The sequence below is a fragment of the Bison bison genome, unplaced genomic scaffold (genome assembly GCF_000754665.1).
Source record: "Bison bison bison isolate TAMUID 2011002044 unplaced genomic scaffold, Bison_UMD1.0 scf7180017864295, whole genome shotgun sequence".
In the NCBI taxonomy this organism is placed as follows: domain Eukaryota; kingdom Metazoa; phylum Chordata; class Mammalia; order Artiodactyla; family Bovidae; genus Bison; species Bison bison.
In genome coordinates, this window is record NW_011494867.1 from 7,177,859 (window position 1) to 7,196,879 (window position 19,021).

A 19,021-nucleotide genomic window follows, 5' to 3' on the forward strand; every position below is an offset into this window, starting at 1 on the left:
CAGACTTTGGCCACCTCATGTGAAGAGTTGACTCATTGGAAAAGACTCTGATGCTGGGAGGCATTGGGGGCAGGAGGAGAAGGGGACGACAGAGGATGAGATGGCTGGATGGCATCAATGACTCAATGGATATGAGTTTGGGTGAACTCTGGGAGTTGGTGATGGACAGGGAGGCCTGGCGTGCTGTGATTCATGGGGTCACAAAGAGTCGGACACGACTGAGCGGCTGAACTGAACTGAACTGAATGTGAAAGCAGTGCAGGAGATACTTAAGAGCTAAAGAGCACGTGGCTCGAGACCCTGTTGTGGGCTGAGTGGTTGAGTTGCTGCTCAGAGGAAAGGACACGTCAGCCAAGAATACAAGCTGAGTAGGCATTAGCCAAGCGAAGAGAGGAGAGAGGACATTAAAGGTCAGAAGACTAACAATGTGTACAGGCCTTCATGGGAAGGCACCTTGGAATTATTTGGAGACCAGGATACCTGTAGTACAGAGAGGGAGGCTATGGTGAGTGGTTGGAGTGCAGGCTGGTGAGGGAGACCCTGGGAAGACTTCTTGATCCCCTAGTGATACAGACACAGCCCTCAGTCCTGCATCCACCTGGCTCCAACATGTCCCCTCTAAGCAGAGAAATATCAAAACTCACCTTTTACTTGTACGGATCCAAGAGTGAGTGTTAAAGGGGCCCCTGTCTGGCTGACTTCCTCCGAGAAGACCTGCCCTGCTTTGATCTGTCGACAGATGACATCTTCCATCAAGGCCAGCAGCTGGTTGATGTTCATTGAGTTCGTGGAGTCCCAGCCCAAGAGAGGGGATGGCACCTTCAGAGCTTTGAACAGGGAGCTGACAAGTCTCCACAAATCCTGCAAGTCACCCAGTGGGAACAGGATGTGAGCTACAGGTAAGGGGACAGCAGAGTACTCAAGAGCACTCACCCTGGGGCTGGACAGTCTGGATCTGATCCCAGGTCTGCCTACTGAGACGTGACCTTGGATCACCTTGAGCTTCTGTTTTGTCCTGCATAAAATCTCTATTCTAGGATTTCAACTGACACATTTCAGGCTATATTCCTCAAAGTGTGGCACATAGGTGCTCAATAAATGCGTAACAAATGCATGAATACAGAGGGAATCCTTTTGGGGTACTTCCAGCCTGTGATCTGTAGTGAAAGTATAATATTTTGTACAGAATAGATACCCAAAAAAGGTATCTGTGCATGTGTGAATGTATGTTGTAGGTCTGTGCTTGCACATGTGTACATGTGTGTAAACACACGTACACACATGTGTGTACACGTGTGTGGAGATGTGCATATGTTGTTTGCATATATGTATGCATTGTAGATGTGTGGTGTGTGTTAATGTGTACATGTGGCATGTGTGTAAGCATTCATGTGGGTATGTGTGTGCATGTGTACATGTGTGCACTGTGCAGATGTACATTGTGTACCTCTATACATGTTTGTGGGTGTATCCATGGTTTGTGTGAATGTGTGTACATGTGGCATGTGTGTGTGCCTGCATGTGTACATGTGATGTACACACTTTTGCACATATGTGTACGTGCGTGTGTGTGCAGTTGATGAATCTTGGTAACCGACGCTGTCAGACAACATGGACTGCAGGCCTCAAACCCCAGTCCCCACCCCAACTTCTTCCCAGGCTAGAAGTCCCCCTGTGCTGCCAGGGTTGAGACCTGCCTTGGTCACTGCTTCAGGCGTCAGAAGGCCATCCTCCATGGGCTGTGGTGAGGGTGCCAGGCTGAGGCGCCTCCCATCCCATTTCCCAGCGTTCTGCTCCTTAGCCACCCAAGGACGGGTATTCCGAAAGATCTGAACGATCAGGAGGTTGATGGGGAACATGAGGAGTGAGCTCTCCAGCCCAATCATCACTTCCTGCCAAGTGAACTCGATTTGACCTGGGGCAGATGGAGGGCAGGGGTCAAGTAGAGTCCCCTCCACCCTTCCCAGAATGTGGCTGTGCAGCAAGGGTTATCCTTGCCTGAAGAGAGGTCTGCCCCTTGAATGGCACCGAGGCTGGGGGTGGGCAGGGAGTGGCAGGTGGTGACCACTGAGCCCTTGGGATGTCCTGCCTGATGGGTGTGCCTTTGTTTACCTGGTTTCTTGGGTCATCTGGTATACTCTGTGCTAACAATGTGATTTATGGTGGGGGCCTTGGTTGCCCTGTATCACCTCAACGTCTAGAGGAGCTGGAGTCTTAGGTCAGTCATCCAGGGTCAGCCATGTCTATGTTAGCATGCCCCAATAAAAACTAGACACTAAGGCTCAAGAGAGGATCCATGGTTGGCATTACTCTGCGCATGTGATCACATGTCATTGTCTGAAGGAGTGAGTACCATCCAGACTCCATTGGAAGCTCAGTGCCTAGTCTCCCATGGATCCTGCCCCACATGCCTCTTCCTTTTTCTGATTTTGATCTGTATCCTTTCTCTAATAATTATGAGTATAATGGCATGTCTGACTTCTGAGTCCTTCTAATGAGTTATTGAACTTCAGAGTAGTCTTGGGGCCTCTGGAATTGCATGGCATTTCTGGGCAGTGACAGCTCATGTCTACTGCCAGTAGCCCTGATCTCCATGCCTGGAGAGTGGGAGTTACCCAAGTCCATCTTTTGCTCAGCTGGGTCCTTGGGGACACCCCAGAACATGATGCTGGTCAGCATGGTGCAGAGGAGCAGTGAGAAGCAGCAGGACACCCTCTGGACACGTGTGAAGTTGCTCCAAGCTGAGCTGCTGAAGATGGAGTACCAAATGTGGCCATCCTGAAAGCCTGTGGAGGTCTTCATGAAAAACAGGTGGCTGTGGACAGACCAGGGGAGAGTGACAGGCATTAGGGAGACAGGAATAGGGGAGAAGCCTGGGCTCTTTGGAGCAATCCTGGACTGAGATGGAGGATTTGTTTCTAAAATTCTTCATCTGTTTTTTTTTGTTTTTTGGGTTTTTTTCTGTTATAGAAGAAATACAGCATCATAGTAGCATCATTTAGAATTAGTGATGGGGACTCTGGACAGAGTGGTTGGAGCCCTCTTACCTACTGTGTGACCTCAGGCAAGTTACTTTATGCGTAAGGAAATTTGGATAACTGTTCTATAACTGTTATCACCACCTGAAGATAATTCTGTCTCGAAGGGTCCGTGTCCCTCCAGGGCCCTTCTATCACATCAAGAAAAACCGATTAGTCATTAATATCACACATTCAGAGCTACCCAGACCTGCAAGCTGAAACATGCTTTTATTTGGCTGAGACTGAATTATGATGCAACTCCTCTAGAGGTGAAATGACAAAAGAGCATTTGCTTTAAAGGAAAAAGAACAGTACCTGAATTGTTTCCTGTCCTCCTCTGTGGCCACTGGAAATACCTTGTCAAGGACACAGTCTCCGACATCGATGGATAGCCATGAGTTGCAGAGGAAGTACCACTTCTGGTCCATTGCCAGGTCATGCACCAGCACCCGGCTTACATACCTGGAGGGGACCCACACTTTTGAGGATAATGTTAGGCAGATGAGATGTCTTTGGACCCCTTGAAGATAATGTTAATATATTGCAGACCTGAGCCCAAGAACAAGAACTCCTAAAAAGAGACTTTGTATTTTTCTTCATTGCCGTTAGTGCCTTGATCAAAATGCCCCAATCAGTGGGTGAATTTGGTTTCATGTGGGGAATTCAGCTAGTGTAGACCACCAGCTTGGAGGCTGCCAAGTTTTCACAGGTATGCTGCAAGAGCGTGCATTCTGAAACTGTGCAGCCTCATGTAGGGCAGCAAGCCCAGGGTCACCATCCTGATACAAGCAAGGAAAGTGGAATTGTTTGGACTGTGTGTCTAGGGAGGTGCAAGCTTGAGCACACAAACCCGGTCCACCCCTGGGCCTCCATCCAGAGAATGGGCCTGCCCTCCATCTGGGACTCAGGGCTCTGTGGTGATCATCAAATCTGATTTAGATCTTTGAGCCCCAGGGAAGAAATGAAGTCATCTTGCCTCTGCTGGGAGGTCAGATTCAGCAGCAGCTGTTTTCTCTGTTGCCTTACAGGGAAATGAGACTAATGATATCAATAGGCACTTTTTTTTTTTTTTTTAACTATCTAATTTTATGTTTTATTTATTTAAAAATAACTTTATTTTAGTTTTGGCTGTGCTGGGTCTTTGTTGCTGTGTGGGCTTTTCTCTAGTTGCAGCGAGTGGGGGCTACTCTTGGTTGCAGTAGGTGGGCTTCTCATTGCGGTGGCTTCTCTTGTTGTGGAGCATGGGTTCCAGGGCGCTTGGCCTTCCGTTGTTGTGGCTCCAGGGCTCTGGAGCTCAGGCCCAAAAGTTGTGGTGCATGGGCTTAGTTGCTCTGAGGCAGGTGGGATCTTCCCAGATCAGGGATCAAACCCCTGTCTCCTACATTGACAAGAGGATTCTTTACCACTGAGCCTCCAGGGAAGCCCTGTAGGCACTCTTTATTGAGCATTTACTGCACAGTGGGGATTATGCTAAGAAGCTCTTGACATGCATTTTCTCCTTTCATGGAGGATAGTCCCCATCAGGCATGTAAGAGCCACCTCTGTTGAGGTCATACACCCTCCTGAGGTGGCTGACATCCAGTGCCCATTGGGTGAGGCACCTGGGTGTGATCAAGACCTGGGCATCTCAACCCAACTCAGCACAGCTCCAAAGCTCCCTGTGTGGTCAGCTGATCTGTCTTTGGGCTGCATCAAAGCTCTTCTGCCCATCCTGCTTGCTTCTCTCCCTGTCCAGGGGCTAATCCCAGGCATCCCTTAGGTAAACAGCCTCCATATTCAACTTCATCTCAGAGTCTGCATCCTAGGAACCAACCCTCAGCTGAGGGTCTTAATCCTGTAGATGAGTTAAGGACACTGGTCGAAATGCTGTGTTTTCTGAAAGCTGCCAGCCACCGGCGAGTGTTCAGGCTGGAGGCCACTCATCTGGGTCTCAGGCAAAATGGGGAGTGCAGTAAGCCAGGAAGGGGAGGACTCTTGGCTCTGAGCTTGCCAGTTGTGTGACCTTGGGCAAGTCAGTTAATCTTTCCCAAGTTTAGATTCACCTGTTGGGGGCCAGAGTGAGGTACTCCGCCCGTGACAAAGGTCATGAGGAAGGAGGCTCGACATACGCAAAGGCGGGATCGAGCCTCAGGAGTCCCCCTGGAACTCCTCGAGCATCTACCGCCATAACCAGAGCCTGCCTACTTTACTACTTTGTGCTCTCACCTACATCTCTGACTTTACGGGGGGCTGTCCCCCACCACCTCTTTCGGAGAAGGAGTTAACCTAGAGCTCCAGTTAATAATAATTCCTGGGCGTGATAAGAGTGTTTTAACCTACAAACTCCTCTGAAGGTTCTCTAGCCTGCCTGACAGGCTTGTCCGGCCACATGTGATTGCTCACAGCCTCCCAACCGTGAGAGGCACGAGATGCTTTAAACCTTCTAAAAACAGGTTCCTTAGAAAAGTTAGAAAACTATTAGTATAAATATAATGGGCTGATTAGAAATTGTATTGGTGAAGGGTTTTTCATTTGTTGAGCCAATGTTTGTTGCTAAATCTCCACATCCCCTGCCCTTACACACATTAATGAATATATAGAAGAAATAAGTATTAACCTTTGATATTAATCACGTTAGACCTTAGGCTAAGTAAATTCTTTCCGTAACTAAAACCCACTATACCCTCACCCTGTAGGAATGTAACTTTATTTGGGTGGCGTCTGTTTTGAGAATAATCACCCCTGGAGAAATAAGTGTCCTGGTTGACTGACCGCTGTCACAAGGAGAGGGTCCTAAATTGTCAGCAGGCCCCCCTGGCCAGAAGATGATGTAACACCCCTAAGACCTCTGTATACATTTGTATGAAGCACCTGACTTTGATAAAAGTCAGGACTGCTGACCCCGCGTGACTTTTGCATAACATCTCAGTGTATAAAAGTAGACCATGGGAAATAAAGAATTGGGATTAGTTTCTCGAAATACTGGTCTCCCCATGTCGCTCTCTCTCTCACTCTGGCTGAGTCTCCATCTGGAGCGCGGAACCCACCATGCTTACTAATTATGCCTGGGCTTCTAAGATCCGACCGGGGAGGCCTCAGTGTCTCCTCTCCTTCGGGAGAACGGAAGGACGCCTGTGGCCTACGTAAGTGGTGCAAACTTCTTGTCTTGAAGTTTTATTGGTCTCCCGCGTAAACCAAGCCACTCAGCCTCTTTTCTCCACTGAATTTTCCTACTGAGCTATCCTCATCCTATTACTCTTTATATCTTTGATAAAATATTTAAATAAATAGGTCGCCAACACCGTCCCCACTTCGAATACCCTGGATCAGCCGGGGCAGGACCCCGGCATTCACCCACTTATAAAACAAGGATAATAACAGCACTTGTCCCGGAGGGTCAGTGAGCATCCAGTGAGGAAAGCATGGGAGGAATTAGCTTAGTGCTCTGCAGTGGAGCCGTTCTCACATCTTCTTCTGGAGAATCAGCCAGTGTCTCATCTACTCTCCTCATATTGGGCAGGGTTTGTCATTAGAGTAGGCATCTATCCCCACTTTATAGATGCGGAAACTGAGAGCTAAATGAGAGACTGAGCATTGTGTGTGGCCTGTGGACTGGTGGGCCTCTCTGATCCTTGGTTTCCTCATCTGTGAAATAGGGATCCATTCTGTTTTCTTAGAGAGGCTCATGAGGATCAGCAAGGCAGCATATGCACAGTGCCCAGCCTTGGACCTGTCGCTTAGTAGGTCCCCGTGATTTGCCCACCCCTGACTCACCAAGATGGCTGATCCCCTGAGTTGTCATGCCACAGTCGCAGGCTCCTCAGCTCCCCCAGGGGAAACAGGGTGGAGAGCAAGAAGACATCCACTCCCCCTCGCTCAAAAACCGGGATGTCGGGGTCCAACAGGTGGTGGGGCTCACTCTCTCCATCCAGGCCATATAGGGTGACAGTCACCTGAAACCCAGAGGCCAGGAGTGGCCAACTCTGCATGGTAACTGAGCCCCGTGTTTCACTGGAGGTGTCTGAAAACCAATGAAACCCAACGGAGCTTGCCCTTTCTCCTCCTCTCGTCCCACCGTGGGCCTGCCTGAGTTATTTTTCAGCTGTATGAAAATTTGAGGTGACACTATCTGTATGCACATCTTTGAGATGAGCCGTACTCATAAAATGCTTCCTGATGAACTTTTCAGACTTCCCGTCTGTTTATTTGAAAGGGCCATAGGGCAAGAACTGGTTTTTCTCCCTAACGACTATATTCTCAGGGCTCCCAGAGTTCCCAGTATTGAGGCAGGAATGAATGACTGCCCATTACTTTGAAAATACATATTCTCGGGCCCCATCCAGATCTACCAAGAATACTGGGCACAGGAATCTGTAGTTTTCTGAAGCCCTGCAGGTGCTGCTGGTGGCCATGCCTGATTACCTGAGCCCAAAACAACTACAGCACTTATCACTATGCCCCACTGATATCCGTCCCTCAGCCTCACCACAGCGGTGAGGCTGTCCCACTGCCAGCTGCTGTGTCTCTTGCTCTGGGGGTTTCTTGGCTGTCAGAGCAGCAGGTGAAAGCTGGCAGAGAATTAATGGCCCCTGCAAGCTGTGTTCCCCCGATGACTTGTGGGGTTGGTAGATAAACAGCCCAGTTCCCTCAGCCCTCTGCTGGGATAACTCTGAGGCCCACGTTCTTCACTGCTTTCCGGAGTTCCCCAGTGGGATTGGGCTACAGTTGCCCACAGGGGTGGTGGGCTTGATTATGAGTTCTTCGTTCCTTCCCTTCCCTGCCTGGCTTCCCACTCCACTATGGGGTGCCCTCGAATCCCCTCTCAAATGAACTACTTGTGCTTGAATCCTTGTTTCAGAGTCAGCTTCTAAAGCAGAGTCTCCCCTGTAGACATTCTTGGTCAGGCAATTCCTTGCTCTGGGGCTTTCCTGTGTGCTGTTGGATGTTTAGCATCATCCTTGGCCTCCACTCACTAGGTGCCAGCAGCATCTCTTCCTCTCCTAAATTGTGACAACCAGAATGACTTCCGAAATTACCAGCCATCCCTGGGGGCCAACCTTTTGAGAACCACTATGCCAGAAGAACTCAACTAAGAAGTATCAATTGAAAAGTGAAATGGGGAGCCATGAAATGGCCTGTGGATCACACACTTTCACTCTTTCATTCCTAGGAAGGTCAGTTCCTCATATCAAATAGAAATGGGGTGGGTGTTTCATTAGATGGATGAAAGTGATTCCTGCAATTATTCAGCACATAGTTACTGAGTACTTACTGTGCGTTAGATAGCTGATTGAGGCACTGAGGTGCAGCAATTTTTAAAAATTTATTTAATTCAAATAAAAATAAATGTATACACAAGTAAAAATTAAGATTTAAATAAGACTAAAAAAGTAAAAAGTAAATGGACACATGCCATGCTCTCATGGAGCCTAATATAATTTTTAAAAAAACAATGGAGGGACTTCCCTGGTGATTCAGTGGCTAAGACTCTGAGCTCCCAATGCAAGGGGTTCCATCCCTAGTCAGGGAACTAGGTCTTGAATGCCACAACTAAGAGTTTTCATGCTGCAATAAAGATGGAAGAGCCTGCAAGCTACGACTAAGATCTGGTGCAGCCAAATAAATAATAGTTTTTTAAAAACCCCAAATCAAAAGAGCTTTCTTTAGCACAGTACACACAGTATCCGTGGTTCTCAAACTATGTTCCAAGGAGCACAGTTTCAGTAAAGGAAGCCTGGAGGCTGCTGTGAGGGATGGTACATTCTGATGAAGGCCATGACGCAGGCCAGACTTAACTAAGGATGCTGAGACATGACAGAAACAACCTGCTGTGTGCTCCACAACTAAACTTTTAGGGATTTTGGAGAATCCATAAACAAATGAAATCATGGCTTCACTACCTTTAGTCAGCCTTTCAAGGACAGCCTCACCTCTTAGCTGGATGCCAGCTAATCTGTTTTCCTCAAAAATGTAATCTGAGGTTTTTTTTTCAAATGATTGCCATTGTTTCTTTTTTTCTTTTGTCCTCTTTCTCTTAAAAATTCTTTTTTCCCCTTTATTCATTGGTAGCAGTCTACTGACTGTTCTGCATATGTGAGCACATTTGAGTGCAGGTAACTAGCTGTTTGAATTATCCTTTAGTAGGGTTAAATGAGAAGACCAGTGGGTACAGTGATGGTGGTAGCTTAGTCTGTAAGTAGTGTCCGACTCTTGAAACCCCATGGACTGTAGCCTGCCAGGCTCCTTTGTCCATGGGATTTCCCAAGCAAGAATGCTGGAATGGGTTGCCATTTCCTTCTCCAGGGGATCTTCCCAGCCCAGGGACTGAACCCACATCTCTTGCATCTACTACATTGGCAGGCAGATTCTTTACCAACTGAGCCACCAGGGAAGCAGCATCAGACCCCAGATCTCCCTTAATCCATTCCTCCTTTATCTTTTTAAATATTGGGGCTTAGGGTATTATTTTTGTCTAGCAAAAAGATACTTTTCTCTAAAAAAAGCAGAAGTTAAAAAAAAACCCACAGCAAAATCCAGTGTGCTAAAGTAACTCAACAACCGACTGGCCAGCGCTTTGCTGAGTGGTACATGCTAACTGACCAAGGGGTCTGGTGAGTCAAGTACCTTTGAGGAGGTGGCTGCCCCCCTCCGGTGTCCGGTGTAGATTGTCACCAGGTAGTGGTACTGAGCCAAGGGGTCGTTGTCCTCCAGCGCCGTGACCTTTACCTGGGCAGAAGGATGGCATTGTGGGGTCATCCACCACACACGTAGCCGGGAGTGAGTTGGGCGTTCATGACGGTTAAAGGGGGGGAAGCACACTTATGTCTGCTATTGATTCATTGCATCAGATAAGAACTGTTCTTTATAAAAGCAGGGTTTCAAGTGAAAACCAAAACTTTTATTTTATTTTTTTTAATTTAAATTTATTTATTTTAATTGGAGGCTAATTACTTTATAAAAACAAAAACTTTTAAAATAAAAAATATACATTCATTATTAAATATGACCCAAAGTAGTCAAATTGGAGATGAACTTGGTATTAAGCTGAGAATGTTTGATGTTTGAGCTGATAAATACAAACTCTGTTCATAAATGATTTCTCATAACATTGGTAACCAGATTGTGCCTCTAAGGAAATTTTTTAAAAATGAATGTTGTTTTAGCAAAAAATAAATAGCTGGAGTTGGTCAGAGGCTACAGAGGGCTGGGCAGTGGTGAGCTCCCCAGATCTATTGTCGGTGGAGGGCTGTTTTCTCAGTTGCCGAGGTGATATTGTCAGGGATGCAAGTCATCTCTGTCAAAGTCATGCACCTCCCAGGGAACCCGATATCTAAGGACAGATTGGTTCATTGCCAAAGATCAAGACCTGGGTTTCTCAGCGTAGTTCAGGACAATTCCAGAGCTCCTCAAGGGGTCAATCAACTATCAGTAGGCTGCATCCCAACTTGACTTCTCCCCCTGCCCGTCCTACCTTCTTCCTTCCCTGCCCCGGGGCTGATCCCAAGCACTTCTTGATAAACACCCTGCATATTCAACTCCATCTGAGGGTCTGCTCCCCAGAAACCAACCTACAGCTGAGAGACTTAAAATATTAGTGTTAAACCCCTTGGGCAAATCAAAGACAACAGTATAAATTGGGCAACTATTATCTTTTTAGGTTTCATACCATTCATATCCTGAGAGGTGTTGCTGTATGTAGGGAGGGGAGGCAATGTTGAAAGGTTCAGTGCATTCTTAGATTCATTTATGTGCTCACTCACTCCTGAGTGTGTATTGAAGGCTCCTATGGGTCAGATGTGATGCATGTATCAGAAAAAGAATCAGAACTTTGTTGTCACAATTGGTTATTGTTTGGTCTTGTTTTTACCCTCAGACCTGACTTATCGTCAGGCAGATCTGAGTTTGAATTCTGGCTCCTTGGAGGTGGCTTTGGACTAGATAATTACCCTACACATTCCAAAGAAAGGACTGGTTTTGGCAAGCTCCTGGAAGATAACCTCTAAGTTCTTGAAATATCCTGCATAATCAGGATGTCTGACTATCGGGGCCTCGGGCCACCCTAGGCATTATGTGCTAGCAGTGTGATCTGTGGTGAGAGCTTTGGGCCACGCTCTGTCAGTCTGACCTGGGCAGGGATGAGGGGCAGTGGATGCTAGAGACTAACGGCAGTCATGCAGGTGCCATACTTAAGAGACTGACCCCTAGTAAAACCAAGGTTTGGGGAGCTTCCTAGTGGGCAATATGTCACACGTGCTGTTGCACATCATTGCTAGAAGAATTCATCTGTCTGTAGGGCTCCAATGGGAGAGGACAGTTAGAATCTCTTGCCTGATATCTCTTGAACCCTTCCTTTTTCTGATTTTAATCTGCGCTTTTTCACTGTAGTAAACTGGAACCATGAGGATAATAGCTATTTAAAGTCCTGTGTGTCCTCCTAGCAAATCACTGAATTTGAGGGTGGTCTAGGGGACTCTCAACATCAGCATCCTCCCCCTTGGTGCTGTTGTGGGCATTAAGTGGGAATAGTACCTGGTACACAGTCGATCCTCAATAAGTGGTCAGTTTTATGATCCTCCTGATAATTTGATAAACAAGAACATTTTACAGGTAAAGAGGCTGAGAGGCCAGCTTACCGGAGATGACTCCAGGGGTCAAGGCTTGGACTTGCAGCTGGCCCCTCGGCCCCCCACCAGGGCTCCATTCTTTGGAGCTCCTGCAAGGGGACTGCTCGCCCCCTGCTGTTTCCGTGTATCGTGCCACCTCACCTTGGCTTGATCCTGAGCATCCTTCCTCCTCGCCCAGATCAGCACCAGGAGGTAGGCCACGCAGAGGCAGCTCATGGTGGTCACAACCACAGGGTTGTCCGCAAAGGTGGCAAAGAGCTCAGCAGTCTGGCGGACATCCACGGCGTTGGGCATCACCAGGAGTGTGCTCCCAAAGAAGGTGAGATGGTTGCAGAGGCAGTGGGTCTGCGAGAGGGTGGTCCGCGGCCCCACCTGTAACCCCAAAGAGGCTCTGGTGAAAGGACTCAGGAAGTATATCTTCCCCACCCATGGGAGGAGAGCAGTAAGGGGTGGACCCTGTCCTGGGGAGGGGTGGGAGACTGCTGAAGGCCAGCTTCAGGATTCTCTTTGGGCTTTTTTATTTAATGAAACATTAATTTTTTTAATATAGTGAATTATGTCTTGTAGTGGGCTCACCTGGTGGCTCAGATGGTAAAGAATCTGCTTGCAATGCCCGAGACCCAGGTTGTCCCTGGGTTGGGAAGATCCCTTGACGAAGGGAATAGTTACCCACTCCAGTGTTCTGGCCTGGAGAATTCCAGGGACAGAGGAGCCTGGCAGACTACAGCCCATGAGGTCACAGAGAGTGAAGCATGACTGAGCGACTTAACATTTACACATGTCTGTAATAAGCATTTTTGCACCTGTCATTCTTACTGAATGACCATGCCCATCTTGCCAATCTGCTTCGCCTTTTTGGATAGGAAGTGTTAAGGGTAAAGCCAAAATGCCCTCTGTCCCCCAACCTCCAGAAGCAGTCACTGCCACGTGCTTGGTGTGCATCCTTTCCAGTACTCTCTCCCAGCTGGTGCTCCCTCACCAGTCAAGTATTTGTGGGGTGCTGCTTCCAGGCCAGGCAAGGTGCTGAGAAAACATTCAGGGTGACCAACTCATCTCAGTTTGCCAGGGACCTCTCTGCTTCTCATACTGAAAGTCTTAGATCCTGGGAGCCCCCTGAGTCCCAGGCAAACTGAGACAGCAGGTTATCTTACACTGAAGAGAGAAACACCAGAGATCAGGGGAACCATGGAAAGAAAACAGGAAGGACAAATATTCACATTCTAAGCTGGTTCTCAGCAATTGGTCCAAAGTGGGTAAAATGTAGAGAATTCTTCTCTATTGCTGAGTGGCAAAGAAGTGAAGTCGCTCAGTCGTGTTCAACTCTTTTCGACCCCGTGGACTGTAGCCTACAAGGCTCCTCTGTCCATGGAATTTTCCAGGCAAGAATACTGGAGTGGGTTGCTATTTCCTGTGGCAAAACAGGGGGAAATGGGGCATGTAGATGGAGCTTGGGCTCGGGGTCCTTGTGGTACGGGGACTGAGGCTAGGGGAGAGAGAGACAGGAATGAGGCAGGGGAGGGCACTCTATCTGGCTCTTAATTCATTTCATGCACTTAGTGGCAAGCCTTCCCTTGCAGGCTATGGCCTTCCTTAGCTTGCAGTCCACCCAGGGCTATTTGGAGGGTGTAGATTTCATTCAGGCCCACAACCCAGCACTACTTTTTCATTCCAGGGCCCACCATGAGGTGGTAAGGTAGGAGACAACAGAAAATACTGACATGTGGAAAGTTCTTTGCTCAACACCTGGTGAGGAAGAACCTGTGGCAGCCCAAATGTACCTCAGCAGATCATTCTTATCTTTCACCCTTAACACACCTCCTGGCAAGGCTGACCCCTCTGACAGCTATGGCATCAACTGTTTTATTGACAGAGTTCACGTGGGTCTCACATCTGTGTTTGCTCACTGTTTCCCAATCCTGATCAGTGTTTTGCATCAGCTGGGGTCTTACGCAAACCCTTGGCACACCCAGGAGGGGTGGGGCTGGTTCGGAGAAGAACCCCAAGCAAGTGCCCCTCACAAGACCCTCTCAGCACTAGGCACCCAGGGGCCACACCTGATCCATGCCTAACGTTTTACTTTCCTGGGTTCTCACAAAGACTTGGAGGGCAGTGGCTTTCCTACTCTTTTCCAGCATGACAGCCCTTTTGAAAACCAGAAGCTAATCTGGAAAAAACCAGAAACTCTTCATGAGATTCCCCCATGACAGACGCTGCACCTTTAGTATCCTTTGAGAAAATATGTAAAGAAGAATATAGTTCTCAAACCCCTTGCAATAATTCTGCCTTTACTCCACTGATAAGGTCTGCAGTTCACAGATTTGGAGCTTTCCTTAGTTATTTACAGAATAGACAGTGGTGATTTTTCCATCCAAAATTGGTGATCTATTTATTTATTTTTCCCCCATTTAATTATTTATGGCTCTCTCTCTCTCTCTGTGCGCGCATTCACTCAGTCACGTCTGACTCTTTGTGACCCCATAGACTGTAGCCTGCCAGGCTCCTACCATTCATGGGACTTCCCAGGCAAGAATACTGGAGTGGGTTGCTGTTTCCTATTTCAGATGGCTCTGTATCAGTATTCATCTGTATCAACATCTATTTCTGTAATGACCATCAGGTTCACAATATTAGGTTAATGTAATTTTGGTAATATGGCACATTCCCACATGACTTTTGTATGCCCCACGTGTGTTTGTGTGCATTAGTATCTGTATATTCTTAAACACATGTAAGCACCTGGACCCCATGACTCCACCCAGAAGCTAGGAACTTCCCAGTAACTTACATTTAGCTAAGTGGTCCTCCCTTAGTCTGTCCTCATGCTCTCAACCCAGAGTGTCTGCCACAGCAGTCACTTTCATCTGTGGAGCACCTACTATGCACCAGGTGCCACACTGAGTACCTGGTCTAGATCCCCCCCTGTGGAAAGTGGCAGCCATCCCTTATCCCCATTTTCAGATGGGAAAGTTGAGGGAGGTAGGGGGCCTGTCCAAAGTCATCTTGCAAGTACTGATGACGTGGGATTGGACCCAAGTCTGTCCAATGGCAGACTCCTTGAGGCCAGCCCCTACACCATCCTATTCTGAGCCTCAGGCCTCAGAAGGCAGTCTTCAATGGGCATTCTGTGTCAGCATCGTGGAGATCAGACAAGTCACTTATAGTGAGGACTCTCAAAGGTGGCAACACACTCAGGTCTCATTCACAAGGTACAAAGACTTATGCTGCAAGTGTGGGAAACACGCCGTCTCTTGGACATCTCAATGAGCCCTTGTCTCTTCTTGGTACTTTGGGGAACTGCCATGTGTGGCAGCTGGAAGCCAGGCAGGATTTGACAAGGAAGCCAAAGAGGAAGCAGAAACAAATCCCAAAGGAGCTTGGTTCTGAGTCCCCTTTTGTGGGTCTGCTGGGACCTGGCCTCTTAAACTACTTGTGACTGCTATCATTGGACATATGCACCATTTGCGTCTCGTCTGTGTCCTCTACTAGACTGAGTGCTCACTGGTTTGACTCATCATTGTATCCCTACCAGTTGGCCTGGAACCTGGTGAACATGTGTAGAATGAATGAAAGAAGGAATATGATCTAGGGGATGGGGACGGGTGTGTGATAAATTTCGACTAGACGTGGAGGTTGTTCCTGGGGAGGGTATGGAAGTCCAGCAGAGGGAAACTGAAGACATCTGCTCCGCTCCCCCCCTACCCCCCCCCCCCCCCCGCCCCCAAGAAGATGGCTTTGGATTGGAAGATCGAAGTGGGAATGGAAGTTTTCCAGACAGGGTAGGGAAAAAGGGCATTCTGGGGGAAAGAACTGCATGCGCAAAGGCATGGAAGAAGGAAGGGGGACACTGATACCCCAGAGATGGCTTCTGATGGCCTCAAAACCAATGTCTGCTGCCAGGACACTGTCACAGGCCTTGGCTCCTCGGAGGCAGAGATAAGCTGCCCTGAGACAAGGGTGTGATTGCTATTAACAGAACCACCTGCCTCCAGGGCTCTGGGAGCCTGGGCTAGGCTCTGGAGAAGCAGTGCCTCATGTTGCTTAAAGCTTATGCTCTGGAGACAGACCTGGGTTTGACTCTCAGCTCTACCATCTTCTTTACTTCCCCCTCCTTACCTGGCACCCAGAGCTGTCCCAAGTGCCCTGGACCTCATCCCAGAAAACACAATGGGACAGGAAGGTGGTGATGCCGACTGTGAGGTCCCTGCCTGGAGCTGGCTCCAGGTCAGACTTGAGGATAATAGTCAGATAGTAGACGCCTTCTCCAAAATGCAGGTCCTCTGGGCTCAGGATCCACATGGAGAGCTCATCTGCAGGAAGCAGTGGGTACGGGGGGTGGGGGTGTCCAGGTCAGCCTGAAGCCTCGTGGAAACTGGGTCTAATGTGATAGGAGGGGAGCACCAGGTGCCTGGGCAGGGAAGCAGACACTGATGGTCTCCCTGATGTCCCAGGAGTATAGGAGAGGAGGCACACCCAGCTCAGTGTGCCGAGCAGGCTGCCAAGTCAGACTGCTGAGGGCACAAATTCTGACTTTGCTCCTCCTTGGCTGTGTGACTTTGGACCAGTTACTTAACCTCTCTGTTTTTATCTGAAAAGTAAACATTTCAGTCATCCTCATCCCAAGGGCTGTCATGAGGACTGCAATGAGCTCAGTTCTGTGAGTGTTTGTCAGCTCCTTCAGGACATATAGTTAAATTGTTCACCTAGTATATTGCCTGATAATAATACCACCAACAAAAATAAGTACTGAATGTAGCAAGTGTAAAACTCTTTTTCTTTGTTTTTCTCTATGGCTCTGATTCTCAAGTTTTAAGCTGGTCACACCCCCAGGAAGCAACTCAAGAAGCCGCCTTGGGTGGTGGGACTACCTGAAGCAGCTGTGGGCGGGAGGTGAGCCTGGGCATCGTAGCTGGTCTCATTGGGGTGGTAGCCGTAACCCAGGCTGAGCGTGAGTGGGGCGTCAGGTCTCCAGTGCAGCTGGATCCCCAAAGCCGCGCTGCCTGACGTCAGGTTCACCCGCAGAGCTTCAGGTCTGCTCAGGTTCAGCACGGTTGGCTCACCGTGTGTCTCTGAAAGCCGAGGCAGCAGGATCTGTCATCAGAAACAGTCACATCAAGGGTGTGCCAGGACAGGAATGCCGGTGAATATCAGGGTGAGCCCCTGGGGAGCTGAAATCCAACCTGTGCTCTGCTCTTTTCTTTAGTTTCCTGAGGCTTCTATGACAAATGACCACAAACTTTGTGGCTTAAAACAGCACACGTTTTTTTTCTTACAGCCCTGGAGGCCAGAAGCCCCAAAATCAGTCACATGGGGCTGCAGTTGTCAGACCTGATTCCTTCTTGGGGCTCCAGGGGGAGAACCCACTTCTTTGCCTTTTCCAGCTTCTGGAAGTGCCTGCAGTCCTTGGCTCACGGACCCCTCCTTGCATCACCCGACCTCTTGCTTCTGTCATCAAACTACCTCCCCACCTCCACCCGCCTGCCGCTTAGAAGGACCTCTCAATGGCACTGGGCCCACCCAGGTGATCCAGAATCATCTATTTCAGGATCTTTAACTTAAATCACATCTGCGGAGTCCCATTTTGCCATGTCAGGTGACGTATTCACAGCTCAGGGATGAGGATGAGGATATCTTGGGGGCCTTTATTCGGCCCCTGCTCCTCAAGCTGTGCACCTGCATGGAAAGTGCAGAAGCTTGGCTCTAGGCTCCAGAGCGCAGGCTCAGCAGCGGCACACAGGCTGAGCTGCTCCATGGCACGTGGGATCTTCCCAGACCAGGGATCAAACCCATGTCCCCTGCACTGGAGATCAAACCCGGTCCTCCTGTATTACAGGCAGTCTCCTGAATTGCAGGCAGATTCTTAGCCTCTGAGCCACCAGGGAAGCCCTCACTGAGAGGATTAGAACTGTTATTATGTACAAAATCCTTAGCCAAGCACCACATATACAGCAGCACTCAATTAGTTACTGGTATTCCTCTGCTTTTATTCTTACATTAGGACTTCCCATAACCACTCTCCATTTAATCAGCTCTCTAGATTAACTGATGCCTTCCACCCACTATTTATTTATTTAATTAAACAAATTTTTTTGACTGCACCACAAAGGTTGAATCTGGGACCACAGTAGTGAAAGCACCAAGTCCTAACCACTGGACCACCAGGGAATTCCCTCCATCCTTTGTCTTTTTTTAAATATGTATTTATTTGATTGAGCTGGGTCTTAGTTGTGACATATGGGATCTAGTTCCCTGACCAGGGGTTGAACCAGTTGTTTGAACATTCTTTATCACAGCATATATATAACCAAATAATATATAGTTTTATGTTAAACTGTATAAAATACATAGTTTTATGTTAAACTACAATGCTTGCAATGCTTATAGCAGGGTGAGGATAATTTCTCTTGATTCTCTTCTTTTTTCTTTTCTCTTTCTTTCTTTTTTTGCCCACACTATGCAGCTTATCACAGACTCTTTCTCTCCCGCGTGCATGTGCTCCTTCTCTTACTCTCTCTCTCTCTCTCACTCACTCTCTCTCTCTCTCTTGCTGTCTTCTAAATAAAATGGACCTGTAACACTGATTTGCCTAAGAGCTGTAGCACGGTTTGTCCAAGACCCAAGAGCTGTGAGGCGCCGAGAGCTTTAATGTCCGTTGCTCCAAATCTTTGTCGTGACGAGACAAAGAACCGAGGAACATACACTCGCGTGACATCTATGGTGCCTTGACTCGGATTTAACCTGGCTGAAACAACCTCTGTGCGGAAGAGGCCAAGCACAGCAGGAGCCCAACTCAGCAAAGCTCCCGCGCTAGAAGCGGAAGGCGAAGAAACCAGCGCAGGGGAAGGCCCATCGTGCTGGAAACCGGGACAGCGAAAAACGAACTCAGCAGAAAGCTCACGCGACCCAGTCTCAGATTCCAGAAGACCTCAGGTTAAGGTAAGAGGTCCTCTCTCCTATGGCTGGAGCTGCTACTGCTGCTGCTAAGTCACTTCAGTCGTTTCCGACTCTGTGCGACCCCATAGACGGCAGCCCAACAGGCTCCCCTGTCCCTGGGATTCTCCAGGCAAGAACACTGGAGTGGGTTGCCATTTCCTTCTCCAACGCATGAAAGTGAAAAGTGGAAGTGAAGTCGCTCAGTCGTGTCCGACTCTTCGAGACCCCATGAACTGCAGCCTACCAGGCTCCTCCGTCCATGGGGTTTTCCAAGCAAGAGTACTGGAGTGGGGTGCCATTGCCTTCTCCGGCTGGAGGGACCTTTACAATCTCTCGTTTCTTGTTTCCTCGAATCTCCCGAGAACAGGCGGGAGGCAGGGGGCACAACTGAGGGACTCCGGAGAGGCTGCTCCTCAGCATGTCCCAAAGGCGCTATCTGCTGAGCCCCAGTAGCTGTTACACAAGCCG

The 19,021-nt window shown here is 48.5% G+C and overlaps 1 protein-coding gene across 1 annotated transcript in view; it reads right to left on the reverse strand.

The window, feature by feature from the left end:
* PKD1L2 (polycystic kidney disease 1-like 2) overlaps positions 1-19,021 on the reverse strand; it is a 112,232-nt gene that overhangs the window by 33,770 nt on the left and 59,441 nt on the right. Inside the window, exons 22-30 of the mRNA XM_010850791.1 lie at positions 16,489-16,711; positions 15,737-15,930; positions 11,765-11,995; positions 9,624-9,725; positions 6,774-6,952; positions 3,336-3,482; positions 2,616-2,815; positions 1,698-1,915; positions 645-861 (exon numbers count right to left, since the gene is read on the reverse strand). Coding sequence (XP_010849093.1) covers positions 645-861; positions 1,698-1,915; positions 2,616-2,815; positions 3,336-3,482; positions 6,774-6,952; positions 9,624-9,725; positions 11,765-11,995; positions 15,737-15,930; positions 16,489-16,711 — 1,711 coding nt within the window. The remainder of the gene's footprint in view (positions 1-644; positions 862-1,697; positions 1,916-2,615; positions 2,816-3,335; positions 3,483-6,773; positions 6,953-9,623; positions 9,726-11,764; positions 11,996-15,736; positions 15,931-16,488; positions 16,712-19,021) is intronic.